The 16156-nt window shown below is 38.0% G+C and overlaps 1 protein-coding gene across 2 annotated transcripts in view; it reads left to right on the forward strand.

Moving 5' to 3' along the window:
* Positions 1-16156, forward strand: part of LOC139627578 (chromodomain Y-like protein 2) — a 28667-nt gene that overhangs the window by 5687 nt on the left and 6824 nt on the right. For both annotated transcript variants that reach the window (XM_071488454.1, XM_071488455.1), the window contains exons 2-3: positions 6894-7500; positions 11508-11725. In XM_071488454.1, coding sequence (XP_071344555.1) covers positions 6894-7500; positions 11508-11725 — 825 coding nt within the window. The remainder of the gene's footprint in view (positions 1-6893; positions 7501-11507; positions 11726-16156) is intronic.

Raw genomic sequence — 16156 nt, forward strand, 5'->3', positions numbered from 1 at the left:
CTGCAGAACCACTTCCCCTTCATTTTCTAATTTAACTTTACCGCACCATTAATATGTTTGTTTTATGCTTGTTTTAGAAACACACAGAGTTGCTTAGAGTGAGTTTTTTCCAGTGTGTGGATCCTCTCTATTATGACATTTCAGTTCCATAGTCTATATAACAGCTTACATACAGTTTTGAAATTAGAGGGAGATTTAGATTAATTTTATTTAAATTTAAATTAATTATTTAAACAATAATAGCTAACAATAAAGCTAGATAGAGTCATTTAAGTTTAGATGGATTGCCATGAAGAATAATTATGTAATAATGTATGTAATAATTAACATTCCCATCCGTCTTTCTGTTAAGTGTTAATGAGTAAATGGTAGTATGCTAACATGCTAACCAAGGGTGAACTAACATGGTGGTATTAGCGTTAGTTAGCATTGTCATTGGAAGCATGTTAGTATGCTAACATTAGTGTTCAGTTTCAAGCACTGCTATGAGTAAGAACAGCTTAACAGAGTTGCATAGCTGTATCTGTAAGGGGCAGATAAATGAGAAAAAAAAAAGACATTGTAAAAATGTGCGTTTACATTGAGTTTGTGGCCGCAGTCTACACATATTCAACTTGTACTAAGATGCTCATTACACAGCCATTTCCAGAAAAGGCTAGCTCATAGGCCCAGTTCAGAGGTTAGACCTCTATGAAATCACTAAGCCCAGAAAAGAAGTGATAATGTAGACTCAGCACGACTGATAGGTGTACTCTGTTGCACCTGTAACCACGCCCAAAAGTGATGTAGGCCTACATTACACACCTGTCTTGACATCTCAGAGAGAACTTCTTTGCTCTTCTCACTATGTTTTGGGTTGGAGGATGCTGAAAAAGGGATTTGGCAGCTGAGGAAGGATTTGCCCACCTCCACTCTTCCAGCTCATACTTAAGCTATAAGTGTTACTAAACCTCCCTGGTCTGTGTATACAACTCGGCCCTTCTATCTACCTCCTCCGCTCTTCTGCTCCTTTTCTGTGTTTGTGTCTCTGCTGTGCTGTTATGTGGTTAAGTGTGACATTGTCTGGGACTGTTAGCATTCAGGTCTCTTCATTTCATTGACACTTCTACAGCTCACTCGTCAAAGGCTGTTTACTCTTGTTAATGTGCTCAGAACATCTGAGAGCTTGATGAGCAGTTATTACCACTGCACTAAACTGCCTTTTGAAACTTTCAACTATTCTCCGTTTCTGGCTCAACAAATGGTAGACGATGTCAGGGTACCCCGCAATTCCCACTTAGGTGAATATTCACAAATCCACTGCCTGCAAAGGGCTGCACGTGCTTGATCTTGTGAATTTTCATGCTTGTGTACCTTCATATGAACAAGCAGGCTTCTGATGGAGTCTAGCACAGTAGCAAATATTGAATACCTTGTTCTGTTTTACCTTAAGCTGGATTTATTGTAGACACAAGTGGTTGATGGGAGTCCTGCAGTAGACACCTATGGTGTAGGTTTGGATGTATCCGTAGACAGCAACACTCGATGCAGGAGTCATATGTGATCAGGCCGTATCATGGCTGAAGTTGTTTCAGTCATTGTCATAGTGGTGTTTGATATGAATTGATATGAATTGAAGGTTCGGAAATGTGTGTTACTGAGAAGGAGAACACCACTGAGCCTTTCTTCAACATCCTTCATTTTGCACTTACTGCCTCTGCTGGCTTCAGAAACTTGCAGGAGAAAACACAAGCAGCCCAAGTTGATCAATCACAGCTCTTGTGGTATCTCCGTAGCTGCCTTAGCTCTGATGTGTAGTTAAATCTTTGAGGAGCTGCATGTTGGCTGCGGCAGCTATGTACACAGGCTCTGCAGCTATGCTGTGTAAATATAGACCTAGCTTAAAGTTGCCCAACCAGCAGTGGTATAGTGATGGGCATTCTTACGACATCTGTGAATTAAGAACCATTATGCATTATGCAAGTTTTTCCTTTAACGAACATAAGATCGATCTTTGTATTGTCATTATTTCAAGAAAAATCTAACATACTGTGCATAATGTTGGCAGTGGCAAAATTCTATTAGTGGATTTTCCTGAAAGAATTGCATCTCCAACTTGGGTTTGTGTTGTCGTTTATTACATCTTAATTTTAAGTTACCTCCTTTTTCTATGTCTATTTTGTTGTCTGTTTCTAGAGCAACAATTGTTCACCAAACAGGACTAGTCACATAGCTCTTTCCGTACTAGCTTATATTCTTATTGAGGCAACCTGTAAATATTATAGCACACAGTTTCAGTTTACAGCAATGGCAGGTATTGAGGGCAGTCAATGCAGTCGTGCACTTATACTACACACTTTATTAACCGTGTGACTACACAACAGAGAGTGTCTTCACAGGAGATCATTCTTGAAGTGTTTTGTTTTTGACCTACTGGATGTTACATTGCTTCAGGTGGGAGATGCTGCATATGAAGATTTTGGTTTTATAGTAACATGTTATCATGATTAATAATGCACGATGATCCTTCACCTTACCCATCACTGTGTCCTAACAACTTTGGGCTGAGTCCAGCAGATTGTGCCCTGGAAGTGCCCTGTTAAGCCAAAACTAAAGCAGTAATCATTGATAACTTGGTCCAGTTTTGCTTGAATGACTACATGCAAATTTACCAGTCTTTTTTCAAACGATTTCTTTTATTGGCAGATATGATGGTGATCTTATGTATTGCTGCAGAGACGAGAAGATTTGAGCATCAGAGAAATGATCAAATCTTGATACTGGATATTTCAGTATGAAAAAAGTGTCCAAAAAATTTATTGGTCAGGCATAACTCATAGCAGCATTATTCTTAAACCTGCCTTCATTGATATTTTTGGCTGCTCAACAAGTTGTTAACACAACATTAACATATTTTCACTGTTATAAAGTTCTTAAGTTTAATACATAAAAGTCTATATACATATCCAGCAAACACTGAGCAGCATTAGCATTCATTTGGAGTCATGTTTCTGGCCACCTGGTAAATATAAGTTAATTTTCACTCTCCTTTATCTCCTTTTTGTATTTAATGACTCTAGCCCCTAAATGCTCCCTTATGTTCCCCTGCTAGTGGCAGACTTTGTCTGTCTGTTGCTTGGTGCTGGACGGATAACTTAGGAGGTAGTTTATTAGAGCTTGCTTCTTTTTTTTTTTTTTTTTTGCTGAAAACAGGTGCATACGGTGGCTAAAAACAACTCTATGAGAGTGGTGAGACTGAACCAAAACAGCAAAGTCACTTGCTGTAAAACAAAACAAGACAAAACAGAACAGAACAAAACAAAACAAAACAAAACAAAACAAAACAAAACAAAACAAAACAAAACAAAACAAAACAAAACAAAACAAAACAAAACAAAACAAAACAAAACAAAACAAAAAGAACTGTGGGTTCAGCACTATGAATGACGCATTTCACATTAAATCTAACCAAACAGGTTTTAAGTAAGTCCCCTTGCGTAACCCAGTTATCTAAAACATTATTTAGAAAGGAAACCAAAAGTGTTATCAACCAAAATGTGTATAGCATAAATATTCTATTGCATTGTAAAACAGTGTGTCGACTTAAGTATGTAATGTACAGTTGTCAAATTTTAACCAGGATGTAGTAATGCAAGATGTAATGCACTTTTACTCTGGGGAGTTTTGGGTAATCGTATTGGTTTTTTTTTTTACATAATATGTTTGAACTAGAGAGATGAGTTCTGTCTCATCACAAGGTTTCCCTGATCGCTCTGATGTAAAGGCTATGGAAATAAAAATGATCTTGGGTCTGCTGGAAAATGCATCGATAGTAATAATTTTGCAATGAGCATGAACAGTACAGTATATTAAATTGTAGTTGGAGTTATCAGTAGCAATGTGATGCAGATTGGGCTGAATGTTTTCAGAGGCTTTGGTTGTACTGCTGGTTTTTTAGTGTAGCTTGGATGTTGTCATTTCATTGGACTGGAGTGATGCAATTTGCTGGACTTGGTGGGCTGATCTGGCGTGATGGGGTGGGTGGCAGATGAGAACATCCACATAAAGCTAGATTTTCTCTCCATTTCAGCCCCCAGCCCACTTTAAAATTATATTTTTCTCTTCCAAAAGCTGAGATTTTCCAATTTGGCTGGAGTGTGTAAATCATAAAACGGCTTGGGGTTTCAGTGTGTTTGGGGAAAACGTACCTTTCTTGAAACAGCGATGTGAGCTGCCCGGTGAGGGTCGGGGTCTGTGCAGCAGAAAAAGCCTCTAACCCTCTCTGTGATCGTTCACTTTAAGTGTCAGTAAAGGTGAAGACACATCCTGTATTTATGTTGATTTTGTCAGATGACGGCATGACCATAAAATAACCATTTGCTCAGCTGGTCAGATGTCAAAGTCTGTTCCCCCTTTGAGTAGTGTTTCCTCCTTTTCAAACTGTATTGTCTGTCCCACCTAATAGATGTTGGCTGGGATGTGCAATTTTGTTGTTTGGCAATTCATGCTTCTCTATCGTTCAGGTTTTTCAGGTCTGTTCAAAAATGACCAGTAAATACTCATTTAGATGTAAGTCATTTCACAAAAAAACAGCATTTTCAACATCATTTATACACTGCATGTGATTGGAGGAGTACCCTGTGGTTTATGCTGGAAGATAGTGGTTCCCTACATTTACATCCTCTGCATCAAGTGTTTGTAAACCTCTCGGGTCTTTGTACACAAGTTTGCCCCACGCTTTCCCCTTCCTTCTCTTCTTTATTTGCATGTGCGTCTCTGCAATGCTGTTGAGTGCGACAACGGGGCTGTAAGGAACCTAATCATCTGTTCATTTCTGTGACACCCCTACGGCTCACCCATCAAAGGCTGTTTACTCCTGTTAATGTGTGCAGCACATCTGAGAACATGATGAGCAGTTATTACCCAGCTGCTCTAAAGCCTCTGATGAAACCTTCCAACCATTTTCCATCAGTCTCATAGCCCAGAACCATGCTACATCGAAATGTCCTGTGAGTATTGTTTAACATACTCTTACTGAGACTTTTTCTTGTCTTTGGCTTTAAGTCTTAAAGACCAAAGGCGAATTCAGAATCGGTCTTAATCTTACTGTGAGAGACTGTTGTAAAATAAAAAGAGCCTTACCCGATGCCTGAGAATGAGAATTTTTATGGCACCAGTCAAATGGTTGTAAGTATAAATGTAAGTGTGGCTGTGTGTTGTTTGATTATTTTCTTCTCTGTCCCATCCTGTTTTCTTCCGCTTTTCTTTGCTGCTCTGATTGCACTGTCAAAAGTTAGTCATTGTTTATGTTGATATAATTTATTAACATATCTTTTGAGTATGTTTTTTTTTTTTTAAGATTAAAGTAATTTAAAAAATATATAACATTGAAGTTGTGAAAAGGTTTTCTTAGAAATACAATATTCAATTGCTTATTGCCAAGTAATTTAACCTTTAGTCAAATGAGTACCTGAATAGTGAATTAGTTATGCACACAACACCGTCATAGTTAGTTTTGTTAGTAGTTAGTTTGTCAATACCCTATTTTTTTATAACAACAATAACTCACTTTTTAAACTAAAACATATATTTTGCCTAGAATTTATTTGAATCAAAATAATTTCACAAATGCTCTCAGAGGAAGGTAAAAACAATCCTGACAACATGTGTACTATAGTCACTATTTTCTTCCACTGAACAACCACTGTTCATAATTAAGCACTTGTGTGGAATAGTTGGATTTGCTGGTGCTTTGTGATCTCAGTTGGCCACATATAATTATAAAATACGCAGGATTTTCTAGTGTTGGTTTGACCTTGAAATGCTGATGATTGAGGTTTCTTCGTCACAGCAGCCTGCAGTACAATTCAGCTCCACTCTGGTCTTTAATCTTTCTTTTGCAGGTTTAAGTCACAAAATGTACCTTTTTTAAGATTTGATGGTTGCTGGGAGTACATCAAAACATAATTCTACATAAAATGTATATGTGTTTTTAGGGTTGAAGGGGTCATCCTCTGGGGAACATAAATATGCTCAGTCAATTTAAAGGAAATTTTCCAATTATGTTTTGATTTTCTGGTGTATAAAGCTGGAAAATTTGGCCCGATGGTGGCAATACATGAAAAACATGAGGATTTATCCTCTAAAGATCACGAATATCCACTGCAAATTTCAGTGCTGTAGCTGCCAGACCCAGAATGTAGCCTTGTATGGTGATAGGCGATTGTGTATGCCTGCAATGGGGCTCTATCCTCCAGCAACATAAAATCATATTAGTGGCCTCAGACCTTGTAGCTTGTATTCGTATTAGACAGGGCACACAGAAAATGCATTTTAGCAGGCATTTTGATAACATTTTACCTGAGGCATATTTCTACCTTCATGCAGATAATAAATTAATAATAAGTAGATAAACAGTATTCAGCTGTTAGCCTCATCATGTGTATCATTCCTAGCTTTCACCTTTTTTGTAAATTCAGAGGTGATTGCTTTAGTTTTGTGGCATAAAATCTAACAAGAAGATTCTATGCTACCAAAAATATCCAACAGAAACAAGCAAGCTCTGTGTTGTATTGTATCGTATCATACCGTATCATATTGTATCATACTGTATCGTATCAAAAGACACCGCAGCAGACATTTTCATGCCTAAAACCTCTGCCAATCAGTTAGCCTGTGCAGACGGTTGGACTGCTTTTTTTTATATTTCATTTTTTATATTGACTTTTTAGATAAAGAGTGGGAATACATTTGCTATTTTTCTTTTTTTTTTTTTTTTTTTTGTTTTGTGCTGATCAGTTTGTTTTTTTTAACAGTGCTTTAGGAGCGGGAAAAACTAGCAAACCTATAGACCATCATTTTTTTAATCATTAAATTACTGTCTAATTGCCTGTAACTTTGTATGCTGCCCTCAGGTGGAGCGGATCGTGGACAAGAGGCGGAACAAGAAGGGTAAGTGGGAATACCTGATTAGGTGGAAAGGTTATGGAAGTAAGGAGGACACATGGGAGCCAGAGCACCACCTACTGCACTGCGAGGAATTCATCGACCAGTTCAACACCTTGAGACTGCACTCACACAAACGACCCAAAGCTCCAAAGAATCGTGGGGAGGCCCTCCTCACCAGCCATCCATCTGCTTCAGAAAACTCCAGAGCTAGGTCTGAGGCCCGGAAAAAGAAAAGGACTTGTGGCCCAGCTGTGGGGGTTAGAGTCGGAGCTGTTTTAGGGATCGGAAGTGGAGGGTCAGGACCCACTCAGAAGCAGAGGAAGGTGGGTGTAGGACCTGGGAAACATACTTTAGGGGACAGAACGAGCAAACCCATGACATACAAGGCTCCTCCACAAGGGGGGCCTCACTTTGTTCCTCCAGTAAGGGTTCCTCATAATGGACTCCAGAATGGAGAGATGGAGCCTCTCATGTATAGGGCAGCAGCAAGGTCACATAGACTGCCCTCAGACAAAGTGGATGGAGAACCGGGAGACATGGATACCACTGGACAACAGTACACCACTGAACTAGGTAAGCTGTTGAGCTATTGCATGAAATGAAAAATAGAGCTAGTTAATTTAGAAGACATAAATGATTTTTGAGGCAGATATACACCTGAATGTGTATGTTTTAAAAAGAAATCTGATAGTGTAGATTGATTTAGGGAAAAAAAAGAATTTAAATGATTTTAGCATAAGGCTGCGACATAACAAAATGTGAAAAAAGTGAAGGGGTATGAACACTTTCTGAACGCACTGTATGTCTTTGACCTGTCTTGTAGTTTCTTGCAATTTATTAGCTGTCACATAGGCCCACATTGATATATCTCTGGTAAGCTAAAAATGGGTAATGGCAAATATCATCCATATTGATGTACTCACTGGGTTCTAATGGAAAATGTAGAAATGATGCAGTTCAGATTGCACAGCATTTTAGCATATATATATATATATATATATATATATATATATATATATATATATATATATATATATATATATATATATATTTATTTTTATTTTTTTTCTCATTTCAAGATGAGTGTTTTCTGCTACATGATAGACTGCATTGCTTATAGAGAGCAAGCACTCTTTTATACTGTAGAGACTTCTGCTGACACACAGCTCATAAAGCTCCTACCATGGTTCTTTACTACAGGACCAGCTGATAACACCTTTGAATTTCACTCCTGGGTCACAGTCCAGGGCCTGTACTGCTATAGTTAATCATTACATATGTTTTCAAAAAGTAATCTCAGCTTATTGAACAGAAAGTCCAGATCTGAATGGGTGTATTTTTTCCCCCAAATTTGAATAACAGCAGATACATATGGTGTTAGTGATAGGATCAATATGGGGTTTGTCTGTTTTTCCTGTCTGAAATACCTGTTAAGGGAATTATGTTTATATTATATTTCAGATACCCTAGAATAAGCAGAATGTGTGCTTATGGGTATGTAAATTATGTTCTTGATGTGTTCTGTCGGACTATTAGTTTTTTGTTGTTCCATACTGCCCCATTCCCATAATTTCAACCATGTTATTCATTGTATTTATGACGCAACTGATGGTTGAAATTTAGGCGATGGTGTACATTTGGGTGCTCTGTTGCCAATTCTAGGCATACAAGAGTATGAACTTGAAAATAGAAAAATCCCACAAAAGGCCCATACAGAATATGTCAGTTGTTCACTCCTTTCAAAGCAATGCAAACTAATTAGTGATTGTGAGTCCAGAATTTATTTATATGAGAACAACATTAGGGCTATCAGCCTAACCTGATGGCTACTGATGGCTATGGGTCTGGCAGATATTACAGCTCCTAATCTCCTAATCCTTGAAAGACTACCCTGCTCACCTCATTGGCTGAGGGTGTCACTGTGATTGTCAACTAGTAGCAAAACAAAAAAAAAAAAACAAACAAAAAAAAACAACAGATCTACCGTAGATGATATTGAATATTTTCTTGCACCAAGATGGTGTCAAACTCATACTTTATGCAATTTTGATTTTGAAATGCCTATTTAAACATTAATTTGCCATACTGCTTATCCTTTTAGGGATGGGGGGTGGGGGGTGGGGGGGGGGTGGGGGGGGGTGGGGGGGGGCTGGAGGCATGCTCAGATGACAATGGGCGAGTGTAGGGTACACTCTGGACAGATTGCCAGTCAATCACAGGGCTGTCGTATAGAAACAGAAAACCATTCACACATTCACACCTATGTGCAATTTAGAGTCGCCAGTTAACATTACCTGCATATCTTTGTAATGTCGGAATAAACTGGAGTACTGGGGGAAACCCACACAGGAATGAGGACAACACTCAGAAATGCCCCAGCTGACTGACTGATTCAGACCCAGAACCTTCTTGTTGTGACCCTGCCGCTTGCCTGTTTAAACGTTCCCATCCAGTTTTGTTTCACCTCAGAAAAAAAGGTGCCCTGTTGAAAATATTGAGCCTTACTGTCTTTACCAATTACTATGGTACTCTTTCAAGCATATTAACAAATTAAAACCTACATGTCACAGTATGAAAGTAAGACTGAAATGTGAGAGGGAAGACATGCTGTTGTAAATGTTGTTAACTGTACCACACTTTTTGAGATACTGGAGATACTGGACTCTATCACAGTTACTTAGCTCCTGGCAGCAATTTGGACCAGTAGTAGATCTGAATATAATGAGACAGGCTCTTAATTTGAGAATCACTGAATTCAGTGTTGTATTGCAGAGTCAAACTCTCGATAATTCTGTTTGAACTAACCCCAATTTATTAAGATTAAATGTAATTTGAATTGTTGTATTTTGGGTCTGGGTTTAAGAGAGCTTGGAGGGATTCTTGTAGCCTTCTTTTGTTAAGCACTGGCAGGGTCTTCCTCTTCACTGCCTTAATCGTTTAGAAATCAGACTGAGGCTCTCATTGCTTGTTTTTCTGAGTGATCAGTGACTTACTTGTGGGTTATTGTTTCCTACCACAGGGTCACTGGATCTTAGATAATAGACTTGTGTATTGCTTAACTCATAGTTCTTTCAGGTTTCATCTAATTCAGCTAATGAGTGTGAAAGTGCACAACTGTGACTGCATTACTCAACTTCCACAGAAGCATTTTTATCAGAACAGGTGGATTTGTTGGATTAAGGCTGACATAGACATTTCACTGCTCCCATAAATCAAGATTTTTTTTTTTTGTGAAAATGCCTGAAAATTGCAAAATTCTCAAATTTGAAACTTTAGATGTTAAGAAAATTCTGCTTCATATGTGGCTTTTAAGCTTTGAATATTAATACAATCAAGAAAGGTTCAAATTAATTGAATCTAGCTGTGGCAGCTTAGGTGTCATGCAGAGAAAATATCCTCAGATGACACAGAAATGGTTTAAAGTTATTTTGGCAATATAATTACGTGATTTGGTAAGTGCACGGTAAGTAGCTAACAAATACAAAATAATTAAAATCACTGCTAGCATAGAATTGACAAGGCCTGCAAAAGCAATGCTGTGAAGACTTCAACAAGGATAAAATTCCTACAAACAACAGTGTATGTACATTTTTCATCTACATACATCATACTCCATTCAATACTTATATAATAATATATAAGAAATATGTATACTTTTAATGAACCCAGAAGTTCTAGTTATGCCTTAGTACTTAAACTGCAGAAGTTTATTGCTGCAGTAACATCACAAAGGCAGATATTTACTAAAAAATATTTATTGTTATTATTATTATTAGTTTGTAGCAGAACAGAAGTTCTATCTTATCTGTAAAATATGAGGAAAGTCATAGAAAGGTTCATACTAAGAAAATGCTCTTTTTAGGAAAAATACATTTATTTATGTAAAGACAAAATTTACCCAAAATACTTTCATCCACACTTCAGTTGACATTGACAAATGACTTTGGTAAGCCACACTGTGGCGGTAATGAAAAACTTGCTGTGAACAGTGGTAGCAGTTTTCCTCAGCTGAAGGCCATTGAGACTGCACACTCCAGATAGATGGCTCACTTTTCCATGTCAGATACACAAATATACTGTTTACACAAGTCAAATCAGGCTCTATACAGTGCTTTATCACAAATATGTCTCAAAAGATAAACAAGCCACTCAGTGACGCAGCTTTTAAAAAGTCCACAGTTTAACTATATATTATCCAAACCACTGGCTGAGATCGTGATTTCCCTATTTATCAGTGAAACTGATGTTCTGCCTTTAAATATTTGTCCCAAAATGTTTACTGTAGACATCAATGTCATTTTTCAGTGCTATTTCCCGGTTTGACAGTTTTGGATGGAAACAGACAAGTGTAATGGACACATATATAAACTATAAAAACTATAAGTGTTTGTTTAGCAATTATCGAAAACAATTTCAACCAAGACCCACGTTGTAAAAATAACAATATTTTTAAAGAGAGAAAGTAAACTTTTAGGTGATGTTTTTGTTGTTGAGATGTTTTCATTATCTGGTTTGTCAGTAGGTGTGTAAGATCTACACAAGACAGATTGACCTGTTCTGTCATCCCCCATCTGTGTCAGGCTCCCCTCTTGCCAATGGAAAGATGCATCTGCACAGCTCAGTGAAGAGGAAGCTGGCTGAGGAGAAAGGCTACGTGTTTGACAAGCGGCTCAGGTATAATGTGCGACAGAACGAGAGCAACTGTCGATTCCGAGACATTGTGGTCAGGAAGGAGGAGGGCTTCACGCACGTCCTGCTCTCCAGCCAAACGACAGACAACAACGCACTGACACCAGAGGTGAGATGGGGAACGCGCTCACACCTGCATACAATGTTTTACTGTCCATGTCCATTAGTCCATTTTGTTTCTCTGGTATGTATCAATGCCTACATTTACTTCTGTAGCTTTCTGATTGTATCCCAGTTGCTGCGGAGCTCTGTTTTGGAAATATAAACGAGAAATGTTTCAATGATTGCTGTAGAGATGCCCTGGAGCTATGCACTAACTTCCAACTCCTCCAGGGGAGCTTTTCAGAAGACAACTTTAGAAAACTGTGGTTTTATTTGACAACTTACAGGTGTGAATATGTTTGCCTACAAGAATTTTACAGAGAGCAATGCTGGAAAAGAGCATGAAAGCTCAGCAAAAAAAGGCTAGAAAATAGCTCTTGGGCTCTGTGTACTGACACACAATTTCCTCAAAACTGCCTCCTGCCAAACAAGGTTTCTACAAGGAGGGTAATTAGGGGTACATATGATCTAACGCTATGCCATCTGTTGTTATTACAGCAAAATGTCAGTTGAACTAGTGAGGAAATTATGCAGAAAGTTCATAATGGAGAGCCTTGTGTAATCATTCTTAAAGAGAACTGGATTTCCACTGATTTCCACAGCTGGGATATGTAGGAATAACACTGACATCTCTGCAAGAGTAAACAAATGATGTGAAGAAATGTAAGCTCAATAATCAAATGCCTAAGTGCTGCAATTTTTTCAATATTATTTAGCTGTGAAAATGTAGTTTGTCTCTTTTTTAAATATGTTTGCTTTTAAAACAAAGCATCATCAAAATTGAATATGTAACATGCCACAAAAACACTGAAGCAATTTCACAACTTGTTTCACTTTTACAATGTTGCAAAGACACTCTAATACAAAACATTTTGTTAAAATTATTAATTTTACTATTGCAATGACAGGACGTCATGACTGAAACCCCAGGCTATAAATTTAATGCTAAAACAACAAAAGGTTTTTAGTAAATTTATAATAACTTGCTGATTTACCATTACACTGCACATAGACAGGATCTCACAATTGTTCACTGGTTTTTGACGTCTTTTCTCACAGTCTCCTCAGCACTTTCTTGATCGCCTGCTAACTTATATCAATCACATTCCCTCCATAAAATCACCACCCAGTGGCAGAGCAAACTGTGCGTTCTGAATACAGAGGCAGCATTGTAATCTATCATGGTACTTCACTGTAATGACAGGGGTTTCAATATTTTATCACAGTCTAGTCATATTTACATAGGCCATTCTTAGTGAAGATATGAAACTCATAAAGATTAAAAGAATGAAAGAAAGAGTTTATTATGGCTGGGACGTGTATCTGCAGAACTGGATGTGATTTAATGGCTCTCTGCTCTGACGCTGTAGCTTCCATCATTGTGGTGATTCACTTGTTGAATTGGCTGCCCGCAGGGATGTACCAGCCTCTGCTCACTTCCACAATCCAATCAGCATCAAGCTTGTTCATTTAATTTTCCACGGTTAAGATGTACCGCAAGGTATTTTTACATAGAAACACTGGAGAAATATGTCCACAGATAGAAGTTGAACAATACTGTGTATACAACTGATTTAATGAGACACAAAAGATGGAGGTGATAATAAGCAGTATATTACTACAGCTTTCACTTCTGTTGATGTGCAAAGAAGTCATCTTGGATTTTGAGGTCGGGGTTGATGAGGTTCCTCTGACTTTCCAAATCTGAAATCCAACTTCAAGGGATGTTCCAGTTAAAATTTCTGACTGGGAACTGGGAAATTCTGAGTTGCCAATTCAAAGAGAACTCACCTTTACATTTCACTGGATTCTTTCCCCAGCTATGCTTTTGATTGTTTGTCTATTTATTTATATTTAAATTTGTAAAATTGTAATTTATGGCTTACCATATTGTACCAGCAGTTTTTTTTTCTGACTCTGCACTGGCCACAGCCTGTCTGTCTGCTGGTCACAAAGCATGATTTTGGTCATAACTCACAAATTCATACACTAATTATAACACTATTCAACACAAATGTCTAATGGGATAAATTGATGAAGTTATGACATTTTATATTAAAATTGCCATAGGTCAAATTCACTGTATTCAGTGCTGTAGCTGAGGAAGGATAGATTGTGGCCTTATTTCCTGCAACTTGTAATTCTAGTTAATCTTTAAAAATAAAAAAATTAAAAATTGGGAACCTCCACAAAAAACATTTGATAAGTGATGAAAAATCCACAGTTTACATAACTAACCTACTGATATTAACCATGAATATTTATATTTATAATTTAAACCTATAAAATTAAGTTGCTGACATACTAATTAAGTAGATCATACAGAAAAGTATAGTTTATTTGGAAGCTTTTCAATCTTGGTCTTTTGTGAGTTGACACTTTTTACTAGATGAAAATAGAGTTTTTAAAAGTATTTGTCATAGACTCCATAGAGCATAGGTCAGCAAGTAAGTTTGACCTCGGCCCAAATTTCATCAAATCCATTAGATGGCAGGCCAGAACATGATAAAATGCAACTGGAATTTACCTTGTTAACATGTGGTGCTGTGGCCCACAGTCACATTTTCTGATTACTTCATATGGAGTATTCATCTGTATAGCTCTGTTATTTATTTATGAGGTGCTATATGTAAGTGTTTTGATTTTAAAGTGCAGTCGCTGCCTCACCTCATCCCGCTTCGTCTTCCCCTTTCTGCGGTCAGGTCTCTTGTCCCAAGGGTGGACTGTAATTTCACCGTCCTGGAGTGCAGCAGGTGATGGTTGTTCTCGTTCTTCTCAGGCGAAGAACTGGTACATGCTAAACCAAACTTGCCGAGACTGAACAGTCGCGAGCTGCAGTTAGCAGTCCAGCTGTTTAACAGTTAACAGTTAGCAGTGATAGAACTTTAGAAATTAGATATCAAAATGTAGAATCTTTTAATGATAGTATCTGTGCCATGCATCTGAAAAGTAGATCATATGTCAAAGTAAAGTCGTCCACCCCTAGTCACACATGAGCCTTTAAGTTTGGCTGATTTATGGAACTGCTGTTACATTTTTCATATCGCACGTCTCATGTCCGCTAATTCAGAGGTTTGTGAAGTAACAAACAAAGACAGTACGTTTTGAAGTGCCTGTCAGAACTGTTTAGAATAAAATCTCACTACAGCTTAAAATAAAGCATTGCTCCAAAAAAAAATGACAAACTTTTCACCACTTTTATTTTTTAGGCAAAATCGCTAAGGAGGAAGTGATTCTGTAGGTAGCTGTTGCTGTCGTTTTTAGCACCAAGCACTGTGTACTAATTACAGTTCAGCCCGCAGCCTGATGTATGACTGTTTGTGTCATTCACTCTCAACACGGATAAAAGTTTAATAAACATCTTCAGGTGGGGGTAGATTCTCCATTTGGGCACTAGATGTGGGGCTATGAGTCTGATGTTGTACGATTTAAAAAAAAAAGTCATATTATCAAAATAATCTGCCGACCACTGCCTTAGAGGTTTGTTAATATAACAACGAGGTAAAAAACCGACAATGGCATGTATGACGATCATCCACCCTGGCTCATAAATCTGAGCAAACAGGATTTTCCTCCTCTCAGATTGTATGATGTGTCTTAGATCTTCCCCAAAGGGAGGTTCTGGCTTTGATACCGTGTCATATGCATGGTCGCCTATACTTCACAGGCACTGAAGTGGCCTAAACTGTGTGTGAAAGTGCACGTGTGTGTACTTTCATGTGTGACAGTAAGCCCGTAAGCTGTGGGCTTATCAAACAGCTCTGATAGCGCCTTCTCTGTCTCTGAGTCTTTGAAGCTTCAAGAACAAGAGAGTCTGCGGATGTGCTTACTGAAAGGCTTTAGCAGAGAAAATTTCCTTGTACTTTTTTTTTTTTTTTTTCAATGCTCAATTTTTAAAAAGTCAGAAAGTCTGTTAACTGGTACTCTTTCTGTGACCTTTCTGGCCCAATGCACTGTTCTCGTGCTATACTCCCAATGAAATTGTTTTTTTTAACAGACTTTTTTTAACTAACATTCTTATTTTATTATTCATATTCTGTCAATGGGCAGCATGGTGGTGCAGTGGTTTGCACTGTTGCCTCAGAATGAGGAGGTTCTGGGTTTGAACCCCAGGCCTGGGGCCTTTCTGTGTGGAGTTTGCATGTTCTCTTTACTATAGTAAAATACTTTTTGCCAATAGTTTCAAAATGAAATGTTGCATTTTATAGAGGGTGTACCCTCGCCCAATGTCAGCTGGGATTGGCTCCAGCCCCCCCTCCCTCCTGCCTTTCAACAAACCAGTAATTAAAAGGGAGGAAATAGACCCCAATATTCCAATAGACCTTGACATAATGGCAGACATTTTGACACATTTAGGTGTTGCTAGTAACATTAATGGTGGCTCTGTTCTGTTCTTTTGTCCCAATAAGTTATGACAGTGTGACAGTGAGCTATGGCA

This window comes from Trachinotus anak, unplaced genomic scaffold (assembly GCF_046630095.1).
Source record: "Trachinotus anak isolate AG129_WGS33_773 ecotype Australia unplaced genomic scaffold, CSIRO_AGI_Tana_v1 ptg000011l, whole genome shotgun sequence".
In the NCBI taxonomy this organism is placed as follows: Eukaryota; Metazoa; Chordata; class Actinopteri; order Carangiformes; family Carangidae; genus Trachinotus; species Trachinotus anak.